The sequence below is a fragment of the Pelophylax lessonae genome (assembly GCF_965119305.1).
Source record: "Pelophylax lessonae genome assembly, chromosome: 6".
Lineage (NCBI taxonomy): Eukaryota > Metazoa > Chordata > Amphibia > Anura > Ranidae > Pelophylax > Pelophylax lessonae.
Genome location: NC_138773.1, coordinates 175,975,269 through 175,996,724, shown reverse-complemented (window position 1 = coordinate 175,996,724; position 21,456 = coordinate 175,975,269). Strand labels below are relative to the sequence as shown.

At 45.4% G+C, this 21,456-nt stretch overlaps 1 protein-coding gene across 1 annotated transcript in view; it reads right to left on the bottom strand.

Annotated features, from left to right (window-relative positions):
• The window catches only part of PFKL (phosphofructokinase, liver type), a 206,591-nt gene that overhangs the window by 143,064 nt on the left and 42,071 nt on the right, over positions 1–21,456 (bottom strand). Inside the window, exon 6 of the mRNA XM_082260714.1 lies at positions 10,707–10,751. Coding sequence (XP_082116840.1) covers positions 10,707–10,751 — 45 coding nt within the window. The remainder of the gene's footprint in view (positions 1–10,706; positions 10,752–21,456) is intronic.

The following is a 21,456-nucleotide window of genomic DNA, read 5'->3' as shown; positions in this document are numbered from 1 at the left end:
CCTCATATTGTTACTTTAACAGTCACAAGTTTACTGGAGGAAAGTTCACTGGCACACAGTTCAGAGACATCGGGGTTATTTACTAAAGGCAAATCCACTCTGCACTACAAGTGCACTTGGAAGTGCAGTCGCTGTAGGTCCAAAGGGGACATGCCAGGAAAATAAAAAACAGCATTTTTGCTTGCACATGATTGGATAATAGAAATCAGCAGAGCTTCCCCTCATTTACGATCTTCCCCTCCGAATTAAAAGACTGCACTTCCAAGTGCAGAGTGGATTTCCCTTTAGTAAATCAACCCCATTGTGTCTGCAGGTGCAGATGTTGATTATTTTTTTCATTTAGGTTACAATTAGACAACCAATCATATTGTACCACATGTACAGTGCTTTGAAAAAGTATTCACACCCCTTGAAAATTTTACACATTTGGTCATGGTACAACCAAATACTTAAAGCGGAGTTCCGGCCTCGGGGGTGAAATTTAGATAAAAATATTCCCAGGACAGTCAGGGCTAGTACATTCCACAATGGATAGCCTCTGAACTGTCCCGGGTTGCACTTACCTTTTAAAAGAAATACTTACCTTGAAAATTTCTTCTCCAGCGCTGCCATCTCAGGTGTGGGCAGCTGAAGCCAGCGCGTCCTCTTCGGTAACGTCCCAGAGTCCCAGAATGGCCTGCATCGGCCCCGCTCGTCAGTTCCGATGCGGGCACGGCATCCCTGTACAGCCTCTAGGCATGCCCAGAAGCTGTTTAGCAGGGAATGCACCGGAACTGACAAGCGGGGCCGTTGCAGGGGCATGACTTCTGGGAGCGATGACGTTCAGCTCCAGGTGCAGGGGCATTGACTCCTGGGAGCGATGACGTTCAGCTCCCAGGAGTTATCACAAGCCAGAAGAGACGGCACGCGGCCGCAGAGGGAGGAAGTGGAAGGAAGGCGAGTATATTTTCTTCTATAACAAGGTAAGTGAAAAAAAACTTTCATCCATTTCTTTTTCTTTTTGCAAGCTGATGGTCCAAAATCTATTTTTTGAGGTCGGAACTCCGCTTTAATAACATTTTTTGGGGATTTTATGTGATAGACCAACACCAAGTGGCACATAATTGTAAAGTGGAAGGAAAATTATGCATGGTTCAACATTTTTTACCAAGAAATATCTGAAAGTGTGGTGTGCATTTTTTTTCAGCCCCCCTGGGTCAATACTTTGTAGAACCACCTTTCATGCAATTACAGCTTCAAATCTTTTTGGGTATGTCTCTACCAGCTTTGCACACCTAGAGTGAAATTTTTGCCCATTCTTTGCAAAATAACTTGGATTAATTGGATTTGATTGATTGGATTGAGAGTGTCTGAACAGCAATTTTCAAGTCTTGCCACAGATTTTCAATTGGATTCGTGTCTGGACTTTGACTGGGCAAATATAACACATGAATAGGCTTTGATCTAAACCATTCCATGGTAGCTCTGGCTGTATGTTTAGGGTCGTTGTCCTGCTGGAAGGTGAACCTCCTCCCTAGTCTCAAGTCTTTTGCAGATTCTAACAGGTTTTCTTCCACGATTGCCCTGTATTTGGCTCCATCCATCTTCCCATCAACTCTGACCAGCTTCCCTGTCCCTGCTGAAGAAAAGAATCCCCACAACATGATGCTGTCACCACCATGTTTTACGGCAGGGATGGGGTGTTCAGGGTGATGTGCAGTGTTAGTGTTCCGCCACACATAGAATCTGACTCATCTGATCTGACAAAAGCACCTTCTTCCAGATGTTTGCTGTGACCCCCACATTTCTTCTGGCAAACTGTAAAGGGGACTTCTTATGGCTTTCTTTTAACAATGGCTTTCTTCTTGCCACTCTTCCATAAAGACCAAATTTGTGGAGTGCACGACTAATCGTCCTGTGGACAGATTCTCTCACCTGAGCTGTGGATCTCTGCAGCTCCTCCAGAGTTACCATGGGCCTCTTGGCTGCTTTTCTGATCAATGGTCTCCTTGCCGGGCCTGTCAGTTTAGGAGGCTGGCCATGTCTTGGCAGGTTTGCAGTTGTGTATTACTCTTTCCATTTTCGAATGATAGATTGAACAGTGCTCTGTGATATGTTCAAAGCTTGGGATATTTTTTTTATGTAACCTAACCCTGCTTTAAACTTCTCCACAACTTTATTCCTGACCTGTCTGGTGTGTTCCGTGGCCTTCATAATGAGGTTTGTTCACTAAAGTTCTCCAACAAACCTCTGAGGGCTTCACAGAACAGCAGTTTTTATACTGAGATTAAATTACACACAGGTAGACTCTTTACTAATTAGGTGACTTCTGAAGGCAATTAGTTCCACTGGATTTTAGTTAGGGGTATCAACGTAAAGGGGGCTGCATACAAATGCACACCACACTTTTCAGATATTTGTAAAAAAAAAAAAAAAATTAAAAACCATTTACCGTTTTCCTTTCACTTCACAATTAGACCAACACAAAGTTGAACATATCACATAAAATACATTTACGTTTTTGGTTGTAACATGACAAAAATGTGGAACATGTCAAGGGGTGTGAATACTTTGCCAATGCATTGTAATTGTATGGTCAAAGATTTTTTATAATAAAAAGCCTGTGTGCTTTCTTTCTTCGAGCAAGTTTTGACTTGCTCCCAGCTGCTGCGTCCTGCTATTTTGGAAATGTACTGCCTGATTATGTGGTTTGGGTGATTTAGACACCACTTACCCTACCACTTTTCCTCCTCCCCTGCCTGTTCAAGCTAAACCTCCCTTTTTATGTCAAAATATGATCTTCTGTGTACTGGCACCAAGTGCAGGTTGTGTTGTGTTTCTGTGTCTGACCGTCCAGCAGCGCTCATGTAGTGATCACGCCTCTCGCAAGTCTCTGCCATCCACAGTACCCACCACTGTTTACACATGTAATCTCTGTGACTGGTTCACAGTGATCACAAGGTACAGAGCCAACCAGAGTGCCACTTTTCATTTGCATGTTTGATCAAAGGTAAACAGTGGTAATATATAAATTTGCTGTTTGTAAGACGATAAATATAGCCATTTTTTTTTCTTTTATATTTAAAATTACAACACACTCACGTGGCATGTAAAATAAGGAAGTATGCCAAATTGCAATTGTTGACAGGCATTAACAAGGATCTTGATTCAATACAGATACGTGAACTTTTTTCTAGCCAAAAAGGGATTTTTGTACTTACCATAAAATCCATTTCTCTGAGTTTGACAGATATAGCGCTCCGTAAACCATAACTAGTGGGTTATATTGTCTCCTCCAGGAGTAGGAATAAGCAGAATAAAAAAACACCTGGCTGTGCCCATGGGCCATCCTCAGCTGGGATATATCCCCGCCCCCGCACTAGGTAATCTGTTTAGTAGCAAGCAGCATTAAAAGTATCAGAACTCCATAGAGGGGTGGGTGCGGTGTCCGTCGAGGAACTCGGAAATTGATTTTACGGTAAGTACAAAAATCCCATTTTCTCTTTCATTTATCGACGGACAAAGCGCTAAATAAACCATAGCTACTGTGACATCCAAAAGCAGTGCCAAATGGAAAATGAGGGGTAGGGAAAATAACCCAAGGCTAAACACAAGAGCCCTTAATCAGGGCACAGGAGCCTTAACCAGGCCACCGGAGACCTGTTTGAAAAATAAAGGTTTAAAGAAAAAATACCCCTCAAGAGGGAACAGCCCCTCTTAAAACAGCAGCCTGCAAAACCTTGCAGGCAAAAGAAGCCACCGCAGATGAAAAAGTATCTACCTTATAGAATTTTGTGAATGTATGCACGAACGACCAAGTGGCCACCTTACAAACTTGCGATATTGAAGCCTGATGACAGAAGGCCCAAGAAGCACTCAGCGCCTGAGTAGAATGCGCCGTGACAGGGAAAGGTGGAACCTGACTTTTAATGGAATAGGCCTGAGTCATGGTCTGTCTGATCCATCTGGAGATGGTAGCTGAAGAAGCGGCCAGCCCTTTTCTCGGTCTGTCCGTAACTACAATCTGATCTCCGATACATCCGAATCGCACAAACCACGTCCAAGGTATGCAAAGCAAATTTCTTGGGATGACCTGGCTTGGGACACAAGGAAGGCAACCCAATGTCCTCATTAAAATGGAAGTCAGAGACTATTTTGGTCAGGAATGATGGACAGGGACAAATAACCACTTTATCTCTATGGACCACTTAATAGGGACTGTGAGACAGGATAATCCTGCCAAATCCCATGGCGGCAAAAGAGACCGTACAGGTGGGGCCACATGTTGAACCCCCTGAATGAAGTTACAAATAAAAGAGTGCATGGCTAAGGGTAGCTGAAAGAACATTGCCAAGGCAGACACCTGGCCCTTGATTATACTCAAGGCCAACTTCTGATCAACGCCCTGTTGAAGAAAGGTTAAGATCCGAGCCACAGAAAAGGATCAAGGATGAGAGCCAATCAACTCACACCAAGAAATGTATGCTTTCCATGTACGATGGTATATCTTGCTGGAAGACAACTTCCTCGCCTTCAACATAGTATGGATCACTGATCCAAACAAGCCTCTATCCCTCAGTACCTTGCTTTCAATATCTAAGCTATTAAAACCAGCGACTGTAAAGCTGGACGGTATATCAGCCCTTAGGACAACTGGTCTTCTCTGAGAAGAAGCCCCCAAGGGACGTTTACAGCCACCAGTATGATTGGAATCCAGAGAAAGAATCTGCCTCGCAGGAACTGCGGAAGAAGCCTTAGCCAAGGAGGATACTGGCCTTACCGTGGCCCTTGGATGCCTGCGGTGTCTGTCAGAGGACCCCGTGACCTCATCACGTACTATAGTATCCTCCTGTGGAGCTGCATGTAAGACTGTGCAAACAGAACTATCTTGAAGATGGATATCACCAGACTCAGAACCTATATTCAAAATGGGAGAGAACTATCTGTGTGACAGCAGCCGGCAAATCACAGCCTGTGGTCCCTGAAGTTTTTGCAAAGGAAGGACCACCCCTAGAATCAGACCTAGGTAAATCAATTCCCTGGACAAAGAACCTTTGTAGGAATTAAATCCGCACAAGGAGACTCAGGACCTAAAAAACATGAAAAAGGACAAGCTTTGTCCCCATTTCTGGGTACCCCCAAAACAAACATTTTGCGGATCTCCTTAACGCTCAAAGTCGTCCACGGGACCTGAAAACAGCGAAGATGTCCCCCACCCCAATAATGGGTGAGGACAGCCCTTCATGCTGAAGGAGTCTTGTCTGCGGGTCCGGGGAAGCTAGCTCTAGCCTTACCAGGCAAAGTTGTTTGGAACCTTATAGGGAAGATTTAAAAGATCCATTTCGCTTATTCTCCATGCCAGAAGCACAAAATAATTTTCTATGGGCTGAGAAGGAGGGCCCCCATCTGCAGTGAGGTTCCTTCCCTTTCCTTGACTGTGCCAGGAAGGTACTCTTCCCTTCCGTTATACCCTTAATGATGTCATCCAGGGTAGCCCCAAACAAGCAATCGCCTTGAAAGGGCAGATCAATGAGAGCTTTTTAGAGGCTTGGTCTGCAGACCAATTCCTAAGCCACAGCATGCACCTTATCACCACAACAAAGATTGGACAGCACAGGAGCTGTATCCAAAGCTGCATCACAAATAAACTGCAGCCAATGGACCAACTGGTCTGCTAACTCAACATAAGCACCTGCTCACCCCCCAGGCCCTGGCACAAAAGCTTGGCCCATTCAGTTAGTGTTTGAGACACCAGGGCTGAGGCAAAGACTGGCCGCAATTCGGAAATAGCCATAGTACACATACTGCGTGCCACAGCCTCCGCTTTGTCTGCCAGGTCCTTAAGAGATGGGGATTACTTTACTGGGATCAGGATTGCTTTATTCAAGCTGGAAACAGGAGGGTCCAACAGTGGTGGACTAGTCCACTTTAAAAAGCGACTCCTAAAAAGGGTAACATACAGCAAAATGTTTGGGGACCACAAAGGGTAATTTTGGTTGTTACCATTCCTTACAGGAAAACCTGTCAAAATAAGGCACATAAGAAAACACATTTGGAGTACAATGGGACTTAAGAGTACCAAACACAGCCACGTCTTCCATCTTTAAAGTCTCACGCACTGCAGTAATAAGTGCGTCTACCAGCGTTTCATTCGCTGCTGTGACCATGGAGGAATCATCCTCACTATCGGATGGATCAGAGGGTGTGATATTAAGTCCGCCTGGACGGGCCGCGTCTATGGCAGCATCCAGCTCAGAATCAGATGAGACAGACTGAGCAGGGAAAGGCGGAGGACACTTCCTCCTGGGCCTCTGCCCACACACCATGTCCACCCGGGACACTAAGGACTACAGGACCGCCGTAAGTGCAATCATGGGAAGCTGGGGTTCTGAGTGACCTGCCACCTCCATGAGGGGGTCAGTGGGGGAACTGTAACCCTGAGGCTCCAAAAGGAAAGAAAGACCTTGCAGAAAAAAAAAAAACAATCTTTTGGCACCACTAAAAGGATCCCTTCAAGGCTCAGGGTAATTATCAGCAGAGGGAGAGATAACAGGGACCCCCAAAGACGTACCCTACCGACCAGAGGAATCGAACCCAGCCTCATGGATGCTATCCCTGTTCATATGTCCCGGGCACAGGAAGAGGAATATTAAACGAATGGCGTTAAGCGCCAAAAGTACCTGCGCTTATTGGATAACAGTGCAAACGTGCTGTGCAAAGTTAATTATTTGTGCAATATAATTAGTGGTGAGTAAGTGAACTAAAAGAATTGTTTTATAATTGTATATAAGAATGATAAAATTAAATAATTTTATATAAGTGTGCACAGTGTAATGGTGTAAACCAATTTTGTAGGGAGCTGCAACTCAATCGTAAAAACATGTGGAATGGTATATGATACACACAAGGTGTACTAAGCTGCGCTCACCTTAAAAGTGCAAATATGCGATAAATATTAACATTATAAAGTGCATAGTGATAAATCATCAACTGATTACATGAATATTAATAATTGATCATAAATAATTCACTAATTAAAAAATCAATTATCCTAAAAAAGTGCAAGATAAAGTGTATCAAAAGTTCATGGTGATAAGTCCCAATAAACGAATAAATAGATATGGTACACTCTCCAAGGGATAAAAACTCTTCACATGATATATCTTCAAACCCTTCACCATACAGGCACCCAATGTGTGAGTGTGCTTACCAGAAAGCACAGACCCCTTATTACAGGGGGTCAATGCAAGCAGGGTAAATCAAAGCGACCAGAATCCAAGCGTAAAAGACCAAGCCCTCTAAAGTAATCCACTTCACAACCGCCTGTAAACCACAGAACTCCACACTCCTCCTCCTCCTTACGCTCCTCAGCGATATGTAAACAAAGGAATGGCCAGGATAGTGAAGTACGTTTAACCAGTTTTATTGTAAAATAAAGTGGACACACTTACATCAAGGTCATAAAAATGGGCATTAAGACTCAAAATCCGAGACTGGACTCGAATATATAGAAGGGGTAGTTTTAAATAACATATTTTCCATGATTTAAACGACTTCTCATATATTTAAAAATTAATATTAATATAGGAGGCATATTTTTATTTTATTTTTGCAAAGGATTACGGTTAATCACAGCCATTTATTAATATATTTTAGATATTTTATTAACGTAAGCTTCCTGTTGATTCTAATTAAATATTTACAATAATTTTTTATATTTAATAATTTTAATTAATAAAAATAAAAATATGCCTCCTATATTAATATTAATTTTAAATATATGAGAAGTCGTTTAAATCATGGAAAATATGTTATTTAAAACTAATTTATATTTATTTACGCCACCCCTTATATATATATATATATATATATATATATATATATATATATATATATATATATATATATATATATATATATATATATATATATATATATATATATATAAGCAAAATCTACCAAAATCTATCAATTACACACAATACATATTCAACATATAGAATATTTATAAAATTATTTTTCGGATCATTGTAATTTTATATGTTTTTGCCATTTATGATATTTAGTGTATTATTGGATGGTGTTTTAATAGAAATATATTGGTTTGTTAATGCCAATGGTACTGTACGATCGGGTATGCTATTTACTCAGCCACTAATCACCCTTTATTAATATTTAATATTTGTAAATTTTTGGTTGAGAGCCGATAGGCATGTTGACCATTATTGCTGCTACAAACATTTGTTTTCCGGAAGATAACAATATTGAACCATATGTGGTCACGGAGGGGCGTGTCCCCCTGTGTAATGGATTCGCTCGGATGTTTCCAGCAGGGGCGGAGTGTGACATCGCTGGGATGATGCCCGCTCTCCTTCCGGTTCAGCGTGTCGCTTCTGATACGTCATTTCCGGGATAGCCTTGATAGTGTTTGGCCGTCCTTCCGGAGGACAGAGACTGAACAAGTTACCTCGCTTCCGGCAGGCGTCCCCCCCACATCTATACTCCAAAGAGGCTGATTGGCTAAGAGGTAATTAGCATACCTTTATATAATGATACTAAGGTGATTGTAGTCACATGACCCTTGAAAACGACGGCTATACGTGCCGACGAAACCGGTCGGGAATATTGGGATACAATCACCCTGCTATCACTGCCATCTTTGAGACTGTCTGGATAGGACCAGTGAACGCGGAAGCGGTACCGTCCTGAGTCCAATCTCGGATTTTGAGTCTTAATGCCTGTTTTTATGACCTTGATGTAAGTGTGTCCACTTTATTTTACAATAAAACTGTTTAAACGTACTTCCCTATCCTGGCCATTCCTTTGTTTACATATCGCTGAGGAGCGTAAGGAGGAGGAGGAGTGTGGAGTTCTGTGGTTTACAGGCGGTTGTGAAGTGGATTACTTTAGAGGGCTTGGTCTTTTACGATTGGATTCTGGTCGCTTTGATTAACCCTGCAATAAGGGGTCTGTGCTTTCTGATAAGCACACTCACACATTGGGTGCCTGTATGGTGAAGGGTTTGAAGATATATATCATGTGAAGAGTTTTTATCCCTTGGAGAGTGTACCATATCTATTTATTCGTTTATTGGGACTTCTCACCATGAACTTTTGATACACTTTATCTTGCACTTTTTTTAGGATCATTGATTTTTTTAATTAGTGAATTATTTATTAACAATTATTAATATTTATGTAATCAGTTGATGATTTATCACTATGCACTTTATAATGTCAATATTTATCGCATATTTGCACTTTTAAGGTGAGCGCAGCTTAGTACACCTTGTGTGTATCATATACCATTCCACAGGAAGAGGAAACTAAGGAGGAAGAGGAGGAGCTTCAGCATCCCCACAAGGCTTCAGTTGTCTCCAGCATCTCCCAGACTTTTTCCCAAGGGAAAATGGCCCGCGTGACATCATCCCGCTACACAAACATGGCCGCTAACTGGAGATCAGCCAGACTAAGAAAATAGCCACCATCAGCTACAAACACTGAAGCATACTTCCAGGATCTTTCCTGCACTCTCTGCAATGCTGCACCCTGTGGAAGGGGACCCACCTTTCAAGGTAGGACACATGTTTAGGGAGACTCTGCACTGGGACCCCCCTGCACTATACCCACACTGCAAACAGCAGGGCATGCACCTAGGGTCTTCTACACTGGGACCCCTCCAGACTACCAGGGCAAGACATACACTATCCCAGGACCCTTACAGAGTGGGGATAGCTGGGGAGACCCTAGGGGTCTCTGCTGCATTCTCTACCCTGGGACCCCCACAAGACTAGGTCCAGACAGGGAGAAATGGGAGTGGGAGAAGACCAGCTCAGTGAGGCATTTAAGGATGGGAGTCCGACCGTCCCCTGAGGTTACCCGCCCCCCCCCCCCCCAAAAAAAAAAAAAAAGAAATTATATATAATATATATATATATATATATATATATATATATATATATATATATATATATATATATATATATATATATATATATATATAGATAGGAGAGGGGGGACTGTACTTACCCTTCCATTGTGTGGGTATCGCTTCAGACAGAACTCCACGCCACTAAAGTAGGGGAACTGTCAGCCAAGGGACCGCTGCAACCCAAGCCCGGTCGTATGCGACCCTGCAAGACATTTAACTCGCAGGCCAGCCTCTGTCTGTGAGGCTATGTTACGGCCAACCTAGTGCGTAGCTAGGCTGGGGGATGGGGGGGGGGGGGGGAAACTCACTGGAGCTAGATTATCCAGCCCGTCGCCCAGCCCGGCAGTTGATTGATTTCTGAGAGAAAAACCAAAAAAAGATGTAAGGAAGGAGAAAATTGCTAGGACCAGAGATCCCAGCCGGGAGCCTAGATCCTTACTCCTGACTAGACAGGATTAAAACTGATTACCTAGTGCAGAGAGGGGGGTTATATACCAGCTGAGGATGGCCTATGGGCACAGCCAGGTGTTTTTTGTTCTGCCTAGTCCCTACTCCTGGAGGAGGCAATATAACCCACCAGGTATGATTTATCAAGCACTGTATCCGTTGATAAACGAAAGAGAAAGATTTTTTTTTTTTTTTTTTTTTTTTAACTCGGTTTTTTGTCATTTCCTTCCAGACAGCAAACCCAGCTTCTGGGCCTCTGAGCAGACTATACTACAACTGCACAATACAGCACGGCCGATAGCTAAACAATGTTTTATTATAGGACAAAAACAAAAAAAATCATCTTTTACCCGCAATGCCGTCCCATCACTTCTAGAACAAATGTCCGTTGATGGCTACAATGAGAAAAAAGAAAAAAAATTAAAATTATCTAAAAAAGTGAAGATGTTACAATTAATATCACTAACACAAATAATATACAAAAAGGGGATCCCATAATTGCTCATTACATGTACATGTTCTGCTTCTTTCTTTGCACTGTTATACAGCATTTATGTAATGTATGTTTATGTAATCGCTGCAATCTGCCACAATTTTTTGTAGATGATTAACTATAAAAGCAATCTTCTTGTTTTACAGTATATCTAGTCACTTTTATACTACATAATGGTTGTTCGATATAACGATTGTCAGATAACAGTGCATTGTCAAATTAAGTGCTCCCTCTAGATTGTAATCTATAAAATTCTAGGTTTTAAAAAAAAAAAAAAAGTGAACAAAAATAAAAGGTAGAGTAAGCATATCAAATGTTAGTCATGAAAAAAACACTAAGATAAATACTGCAACAATATTACTGCTCAATAGAACACACTATATTTTGTTTTGAAGTGCCAGGATTTGGGTGTGGGAGATTGTTAGTTTAAAGCGGAGTTCCGGGCACAAAAACAATATTTTTTTTTTGTGCCCCTCCGCTAGTTCGACATTACCTGTAAAAGGAATTGGATAGTTATTTTTTTTTTTGTTTACTCACCTTTTAATTGAAGATCGTAAATACTCACCTCAGAGTACTTCCTCCCTCGGCGCCAGGGCTCACCCCGTCACTTCCTGTCTCGCTATGATTCCTGGGAGCTGAACGTATCGCTCCCATGAATCAATGCGACGGCACCGGCCCTGCTCGTCACTTCCGGGCGACGCCGCATTCCCCTGCTAAACAGCTTCTGGGCATGCCCAGAAGAGAAGCTGTGGAGGAATGCGGCGCCGCACCGGAAGTGACGAGAGGGGCCGGTGCAGGCGCATTCTGGGACAAGAAGACGCGGAAGAAGACACGGAAGAGGACCGCGCCGGCTTCAGCTGCCCACAAGAGAGATGGAAACGCTGTGGAAGAAATTTTATAAGTATTTCTTCTAAAAGGTAAGTGCGAACCGGGACAGATCAGAGGCTAGCCATTGTGGAATGTGCTAGCCCTGACTGTCCCGGGGGTATGTTTATTAAAAAATGACTTCTGTGCCCCGAACTCCGCTTTAAGGTTAGGTGGTAGGGTAAATGTCAGACATTTTTGAATACTTTGCCCGTTGAGCAGAAAAATCTTTGCGCCAAGAACAGTGCCCGACTTTCAGCCCGAGAAATGAATGTGCCACCCTACCCATATAGACTAATTTTCTTGATTCCAGACCTGTAGTTATAGGTGGCTAAAATATAAAAAAATTAGTCCAAAAGGCGAGGTTCTTCCGAAGAGAACTGGATCAGTATTGTTATGATGCAGGCACCCCTGCCAGCACAGCAAATCCAGCTATTGGACCTCTCAGTAGGTTATACTAAAGTTGTACGCAAGTACAGTTCTTTAACAGCTTCAATACTGGGAACTTTTACCCCTTCCAGGCCAATTTTTATCTTTCAGCATGCTCACGTTTTGAATGACAATGGTGTGGTCATGCAACGCTGTACCCAAAATTGAATTTATGATTTTTTCACACAGAGCTTAATCACCGCTGTTTTTTTTTATTTATTTAAGGGCCGGTTCACATTAGTGCAATCACAGAGATCGGAGCGCACTGCTCCTAAATTACATGCGATCGCTGTGCGGTGCAAATTTCAGCCACACAGTTTGTATGGCTGAATTTGCACCGCAATCGCACTAAACACGCACATGACCCTTTTTTTATCCGCAGCAGAATCGGATCGCATGGTGGTTCACACTAGTGCGATCCGATTCTGTGCGAAGTTGCAGATCGCACTGCAAGATGCGATCTCAACTGAGGGTGTCGTTAACTTTTAATTGACACCCCCTGCGTATCGCATATGGTAGTGTGAACTGCCAGGGGTGCGGATGCGATGTGGGAACACGCTGCATATTCGCAGCATTCCCGCATCACAGAAGTGTGAATCGGGACTAACTATATGTAAAAAAAATTTGAATAAATAATATAAAAAGTTTTAGTTTCTGTCAGAAAATTTTGTAAATAACTGGATTTTTGTAAGAACTTATCGCAAAATCCTTTTTTCTGAAGTTCGACAGACGCAGCTCCATTTAGACCAATAGGTTATGCTCCACCAATCAGGAATAGGTACTGGGCAGGAAAAAAGTTTAACCAAGCCTATGGGACTGTCCCTGCGGGCATTACCCCACACACTATCAGCAAACAGTTTAGTTGTAAGCAGTGTTTAGAATACAAAAAAAAAAAAAACATTCAGAAGTAGAGGGGCGGGTGCTGCGTCTGTTGATGAACTTCAGAGAAAGGGATTTTACGGTAAGTTCTTAAAAAAAATAGAATTTTTGTAAGAACTTACCGTAAAATTATTTTCTCTGAGTTCTCTGACAGTCGCCGCCTGATGGTATTAGCCTTCACTAATGGGACGTCCCAAAGCAGTGCAGGTATGAGGGGTGGGAAGCAATGCAACCAACTCAGAAGGTAACGCAAACAGCCGGGCCAGGAACAACCTGAGCCCACAGGAAAAAACTGGAAACAAACCCAGAATAACAAAAAAAACACCCCAAGAAGGAGGGACAGTAAAAATAATGTCCCCTGAAAACAACCACCGCACTCAAAACTGTGCGGCCAAAAGAAGCATCCGAAGATGCCAAAAACATCAAGTTTGCAAAAACTTTGTGAAAGCATGCACGGACGACCAAGTCGCCGTCTTGCACACCTGAGACACAGAAGCCTGATGGCGAAAAGCCCAAGAGGCACCAACGGCTCGAGTATAAGAGGCCTTTTTACCGGAAAAGGAGAAATCCTACCCTAATGATAGGCCTGAACAATCGTCTGTCTGATCCACTTACAAAAGGTTGCCGCGGAGGCAGCCGATCCCTTCCGAGGTCCCTCAGGTAGAACAAATAGAGAATCAGACTGTCGAACAGACTCCGTGGCAGACAGGTAAATCTTGACCGCCCGGGCCACATCCAGGGAATGCAAGGCAAATTCCTTAGGATGCTTGGGCCACGCACACAGCGAAGACAACACGATAGCTTCAGTGAGGTGGAACGAAGAAACCATCTTGGGAAGAAAAGACTGGTTCGGTCGCAGAACCACCTTATCTCTATGAAATACCAGAGAAGGAGAGCGGCAGGACAAGGCCGCCAACTCATACACTCTGCGAGCCGACGTGATGGCCACCAAAAAGGCAACATTTTGGGACAACACAGACAGAGGAATCTCTCTGATGTTCTCGAAGGGAGGTTGTTGTAGCAAAGATAAAACCAAATTCAGATCCTAGAGAGGTAAGGGAGCTCTCCTCGGGAGAGCCAAATGCCGCACCCCTTGAATGAAGGTGCGGACCAAGGAATGCAACGCCAAAGGTCGTCGAAAAATAGACGGCCAAAGCCGACAACGGACCCTTGACCGTAGTCAGCGCCAGACGCTGATCCACACCCTTCTGCAGGAAGGCCAAAACCTTTGCCACCGAGAAGGAGCGAGGATGAAAACCCATGCGCTTCGAACCAAGCAATATACGCTTTCCAGGTGCAGTGATAAAACTTCCTAGAAGTCGCTTTTCGAGCCTCTAACAAGGTAGGGATAACCGCCTGTGGAAGACCTCTATCCTTCAAGACCTGGCTTTTAACAGCCATGCCGTTAAAGCCAGAGACTGTAAAGCAGGATGGAAGATCAGTCCTCGAGACAGAAGACGAGGCCAGTCAAGGGCCATGAGAATGACTAACATCCATTCCGACACCAACCTGCGAAGGAACCTGGACAACAAATGAATCGGAGGAAAGGCATACAGCCGCCGAGAGCGATGCCAAAGCACCACCAACGCGTCCGCCAGATGATCGCAAGTTCTGGTCACGAGCTATCCACCTCACTGTTGAGACGCAAACAGATCCACGTCTGGGGTCCCCCACCGGGCACACAGGAGGCGAAATACCACCGAAAACAGGGACCATTCCCTTGGTCCAAGGTCTGGTGACTCAGATAGGCCGCCTGCCAGTTGTTCACACCCGGAATGTGAACAGCCAAGATCGCCGAACATGCGATGCGGCCCATGATAGAATCTAGGCCACTTCCTTGGCTGCCCGGGCACTCCTGGTGCCCCCTTTGTAATTGATATAAGCCACAGCCGTGGCATTGTCCATCTGTACCCAGACCGGACACCCCTGAAGTAGAGCTGACCACCAGAACAGACAAAGTATGATCGCTCGGAGCTCCAAGACGTTCATCGGCAGCGAATTCTCCCCCGCCGACCACGTCCCCTGGGCACAAGGTGCGCCCAGAACTCCGCCCCAGCCTGACAGGCTGGCAACTGTGGTGAGAATTGACCGCAACAGAGGCCAGAAGGTCTGGCCCTGCACCGAAGCCACCACAAGAGAGCCCACCGCACCGGGCTACTCAATGACATCCGCCTCTCCAAGGACTGAGGCGTCCTGTTCCACCTGTCCAGGATCTCAGCTTGCAGAGTCCTGGGGTGAAATTGAACAAACTGAACTGTTTTGAAGGCCGAAACCATCAGGCCCAGAACCCGCATGCAGGTCCGCAAGGAGGAGAGATCGTTGTCCCTGAGAGACCTGATCTCATCCCACAGAGTCCCGAGTTTGTCCTCCGGAAGCAAGACGCGAGCTTGAGCAGAGTCCAGGACCACCCCTAGGTACCGATGAGGGAGTCAGAGCTGACTTCTGATAATTGATGGTCCACCCGAACTCCTGGAGTGTCTGAACTGACACGGCCAGAGCGCTCGCCAAGGTCACACATGAGCTCAACCTTACAAAAGGTCGTCCAGGCAACGGAGGATCGCAATCCCCGTAAACGCAGCAAGGCTAGAACCGGAGCAATACCTTGGTAAAAAACCTGGGAACCAAAGCGAGACCGAAAGGTAACGCCACAAACTGGAAGTGCTCCCCAGCCCCCGTGAAGTGGAGATATCACTGATGACCCCCAAAAATAGGGATGTGTAGATACGCATCCTGCAAGGCGATGGAAGCCAGGAAGACCCTAGGCCTCAACGATGCCACCACCGACCGGATGGAGTCCATCCTGAACTTCTGTACCCGCACAAAGCAGTTCAGAGACATCAAATCCAGAAACGGATGCACCGGCCTTCTTTTCTGGGCACCGTGAACAGGTTGGAGTAAAAACCGCAAAACTTATCCCGTGAAGGAATGGGTACAAAGACTCCTTAGGCAAGCATATCTTGCACTGCCCCCATTAGATCTGCCGAGACAATTCGGGGAACAGCTGGAGATTGGACGTAAAAAATCTGTCTGCGGATTAAGATCCAACTGGATCTTGTACCCCGAACGCATCCGCTCGTGAACCCACCTGTCTTGAATACCGGACAACCAGGGCTCCCGAAAGCAACGCAGACGTCCCCCTACCCTGACAACGGGTGAGGTTGTCCCTTCAGGAAAAGGTAGACTAGGCCGCCGAGCCAGACTGACCGGCTTTTGGCTTACCCGTCCACGGCTTCTTGTGGCCACCGGGAGGTTGGAAGGGTGTACCCTTCTCCTGCGTCCCAAGGCATGAAAGGAATTACGTTGAGTCTTGAAGAAGGGCCCCCCGCCGTGTGCGGGGGGCATACCCTTGAGACGTCTATTCTTCAAATACCTGCCTTTCAACAGTCATGCCGTTAAAGCCAGCGACTGTAAAGCAGGATGGAAGATCGGTCCTTGAGACAGCAGATCTTCCCTGAGAGGAAGTCTCCAGGGAGCATCGGCGACCAACCTTATCAGGTCTGCATACCAAGACCGGCAAGGACAGTCTGGGGCCACCAGAATGACCAGAACCCCTTCCACTTCTATCCTGGGAAGAAGCCTCGGCAGAAGTTTTAGCGGAGGGAAAGCATAAATCAGCCATACTGACTCCAAGGAGCCACCAGTGTGTCTGTGGCATCAGCCAGAGGATCCTGAGACCTGGCTACGAACCTCTAAACCTTCTTGTTGAGTTGAGAAGCAAACAGGTTGACGTCAGGTGCCATTCACCTCCCGATGTAGGGACCACTCCTCCTGATCCAACATCTGACAACTCAGGTAATCCGCCTGCCAGTTCTCCACACCTGGGAAGCGCACAGCAGAGAGGGCTGGAACAAACTTTTCCGCCCAATCCAGGATCTCAGCCACCTCCTGGGCCGCCAAGACACTCTTGGTGCCCCCATGATGATTGACGTAAGCCACGGCCACGGCATTGACCGATTAAATCTGGACCGGACAATCTCCATGATACCAGGTGGGTGCCACACCGAAGCAGAACCCCCCCCCCACCCGGGATGGCTGTCAAGCAAGGGGGAAGCTGCGACTCGGCATTCCAGGTCGTTGCGTCCCAGCGAGATGGTCCACTCGCAGGTTCGTCCCATCTGTAGGGGCACAGTCGTGGCGAGGCCTAGTTCTAGACTATAACCTGCTCACGCTCGCTGACCAGGCTAGGTGACCTTAAGGATCTAGATTATCCAGTGCAAAACCACAGCCGGCTGATGCTTGTAGTTCCTCTGGATCTTGGTCCATCGGGGACTAACTTGTGTAAAAAATAAAAAATACCAACACAAAATTTCCCTGTTAAAAGCGAAGACCGAAGTCCCAGCAGGGAGCTAGGTCCCATTCCTAAAACTAGGCAGAAACAAACGGTTTGCTGATAGCAGAGTGTGTGGGGTTATGCCTGCAGGGCCAGCCCCATAGGCGTGGTTAAACTTTTTTCCTGCCTAGTGCCTATTCCTGATTGGAGGAGCATAACCCATTGGTCTAAAGAAGATGGAGCTGCGTCTGTCGATGAACGATAGAGAAAAGTAATTTTTTCCCCTTCACTGATGAGGCGGCACTAATATATAGCACTGACTGGCATCACTGATGGGCAAAGACTGACATCACTGATAATCGGGGAATTGATTATTAGAGTCCTGATTATCTGTAAAGGTCTCCCCTGTGGGGAGATTTCACTGATCGTCTCTCCTCTGCTCACACGGTCAGTGTGAGGTGAGGAGAGACAATAACCGGCATTTTCTTGTTTACACGTGATCGGCTGTGACTGGACACAGTTAATCACATGGGTAAAGAGTGGTGTCATCAGCTTTTTACAAAGATTGAGGTTGCGCCGTGTCCCAGGGACACAGCAAGCCCACTATCACCACAGGTGAGCAAGCGCGTTGAGACTGGGCCAACATCATATGAAGTTGTCCCAGAACGAGAGCGGATCCCGCCAGCCATAATTTTTCTATACAGCAGGAGGTAGTTAAAAGAAAAGACACAAATACCAACGTCCATGTTTCTGTCCAGATCACCTGAAGGTGGAAATATGGCACATTAGAAAACTTTAAAAAAATTGTGTTTACTTCTACATGTTCACTGTGAATGTGCTGCTGGTTCCACATACTTTCTCACTTTTCCCCTTGCCTCTTTGAAGCCACTACCATGTTTCAGTCAGGGCTTCCTCTTTGGGCACCATTTGCATAAGTTGCAAAGTCTAGCAGCAAGAATCGACAGATTTCTGCCGCTGGGATTGACAGTGTGCTGATAGTAGCCAGTACGCTGCACTGACAGGCCAGCAGCAGCGGCAGCCACATCTATTAGTGCCTGTTTGCACAGCCGACAATTACCTGCATTGATTGTGGCTGGATGCACTTTGCAGATTCTTGCCACTGCAATTCGCAGAGTGGCAAAACTCTCGTGTGACTGGTGCCCCAAGTAGCATAAGCCTTGCCCACAGGTAAAATAAAGTGTGATGAAAACAAAATTATTGCTATTGCATTTTTTTTGCAAAAAGATTTTGGATTAAACTCCTAAAGCATGGGCAGTACAGACAGCATTCCTGAAATCTAGAAAACCACAGCTCAAGTGCTTGTTTTTATCATCTCTTGGTCACCCATGTAAACAAGGTCTAAAACTCCCTCAACTTCAAAAGCTACAGGGGCTGCTAAGAAAAGGTATCATCGTTCAGATTAAACTAAGCTGTGTATGATCACCTTATGAGAAAGCAAGTCAGTCACCCCTGACTCATAGCATTTAGGCTGGCCATACACCATACAATTTTCTGATCAATTTTCTGATCAATTTTCTGATCAATTTTCTTGAAATTTACCTTCAACTATGTAGTACAAAGGCCTGCCTAATTAGATACAAGTGAAAGTGTTGTTTAGCTTTGACATCATATTATGTGTTTTGTGGTAAATCTAACAGAAAGTGTACAACAAAAGTTGAACATGTATGGCCAGCCTTAAGGGCCATACACACTATACAATTTTCTTTAGATTTTTTCCTTCAGACTTACCAAAACCATATAATATGAGGTCAAACCTAAACACTTTCAATTTGTATGCAATCAGACAGGCCCTTGCACTACATAGAAAAGGTAAATCTAAAGGAAATCTGACAACAAAAGTTGTATAGTGTGTATCAAGCTTAAGGAACACTCTGATCACAATATTACCTAATGCCACATCAATTTCCAACATGTTTTTTTTGGGGTTTTTTTCCAGCATTTTCCATGTATGCATTTCATATTTGGGTAACAATGTGTCCACGTGTTTGTTGTACCATGTACAGATGTTAAAAAGTATTCTGTTCTCTTTGTATCAATTCCGTTGTGTGAAATACCTGATGATGATGCCAACCCCCTTGCTTTCCCATTTTAAACTGAAAATGCTAGGCATGACAGTACATCCATCAGAATGGTCAGTTTTCTGGCTGTGCTGGGCGCAAAGCCTGCCTGTCCTCCAAGAGTCAGACTTGTGCTAACACCCCCTCCCTTCTGCCACGCCCCCCCCTGCAGTCTCCACTCCCACCTCTCCAAACCCCTTAGGGAGGTGAGAAAAGCTGTATTCACTTATTAACCACTTGCCGACCGCTCCAGGCAGATTTACTGCGGGAGGGCGGTTCGGCTGTGCATATTCTCGTAGATCTACGTGAGTTATGTGCATGCAGTCTCGGCAGCTCGCGGGAGGAGCGGGGGTGATCGCCGCCAGCCTTCCGCAATCTTCAGAGAAATTGACAGGAGAGTCGCCTGCCTATGTAAACAAGGCAGGCGGCTCTCCTGTCAGACAAGCACAATGAGATTGTGTTTCTCAGCTAAGCTGAAACCCCCAATGTTTGTGTGCATGACACAGATCCTTTCCCCCCTCAGTTACCAAGCACAATTTAGGCTTACACTTAACCCCTTGGTCACCCCCAGTATTAACCCCTTCCCTGCCAGTGTCATTTATATAGTAACAGTGCATATTATTTAGCACTGATCACTGTACTGATGTCACTGGTCCCCAAAAAGTGTCACTTAGTGTCAGATTTGTCTGCCGCAATGTCGCAGTCCTACCAAAAATTGCCGATTGCCACCATTACTTAAAAAAATAAATAAATAAATAAATAAATAAAAAGTCCAAAAATCTATCCCATAGTTTGTAATCTTCTGCGCAAACCAATTAATATATGCTTTCTGGGATTTTTTGTTTTTTTTTTTACCAAAAAAAATATATGTAGCAGAATACAAACGATGTCTCCGGTGATTATGCCAGTGTAACGTTAAAAAACCATACCCCGTGAAGAAACCATACCCTCGTCACTTCCTGTGTGAAAGAACTGAGCAGCGCAGCAGTGCGCATGCTCAGAGCTCCGGAGACTTAACTGAACAGCAAAGAAGTTCACAAGTGCGCATGCTCAGAGGGTATGAAATAATCACGGCACTGTGTGAAAGGTTATACTTGCGGCGGTATCATTAAAACAGTTCGGCTGCAACATCAAACATCTGCTCTCCTATCGCTGTCACTTCCCTGATCTCCCCTAATATAAAAGCGGCGGCGGGTGTATGAGATGTAAATGACGCCGATCTCGGCTCCGTGATCCGCTTTTATATTTATTAGGCGAGATGAGGGAAGTGACAGGGGAAGGAGCGGAGATGACTGATGTTGCAGTGGAGCTGTTTTAATGTAACGGCCGCAAGTGTAAGTACCGTGAGAAATCCATACCCTCCGTAGCTGCACCGGAAGTGACGAGGGTATGGTTTTCTCACGGGTATGGTTTTTTCACGGAACACCGGTCTCTGCAGCTGAATATATAGCCATTAGGGGCGTGGCCTCTCGATGATGTCACCGGGAGGCCCCGCCCCCTTATGGCACAGACTACGTCATCTGTGACATAAGGGGGCGGGGGTCTCCCGATGACATCATCGGGCGGCCACGCCCCTAATGGCTATATAATAAGCTGCAGAGACCGGAGACCGGCATGATCACCGGAGACATCGTCTGAGAAGGACCGGAGGAAGAATAAGAGCCAAGGGCAGAAGAGCGGACAGCAAAAGAGCAGGAGAGCGGACAGCAAAAGAGCAGAAGAGCGGACAGCAAAAGAGCAGAAGAGCGGAGGGGAGAAGAGCAGAGTGGAGGGGAGAAGAGCAGAGTGGAGAAGACCGGATGAAGATTTTAAATAAACTTTCCAAAACGTCTCCTGTCGTTATTCACATACACTGCCTTTTATGGGTTGAATGGGTAGGGGTACAATGTACCCCATACCTATTCACATAGGGAGGGGGTCCGGGATCTGGGGGGCCCCCTTGTTCAAGGGGGCTTCCAGATACCGATAAGCCCCCTGCCCGCAGACCCCCACAACCACCGGCCAGGGTTGTGGGGATGAGGCCCTTGTCCTCATCAACATGGGGGCAAGGTGCTTTGGGGTGGGGGGGTGCAGAGCCCCCCCTGCCC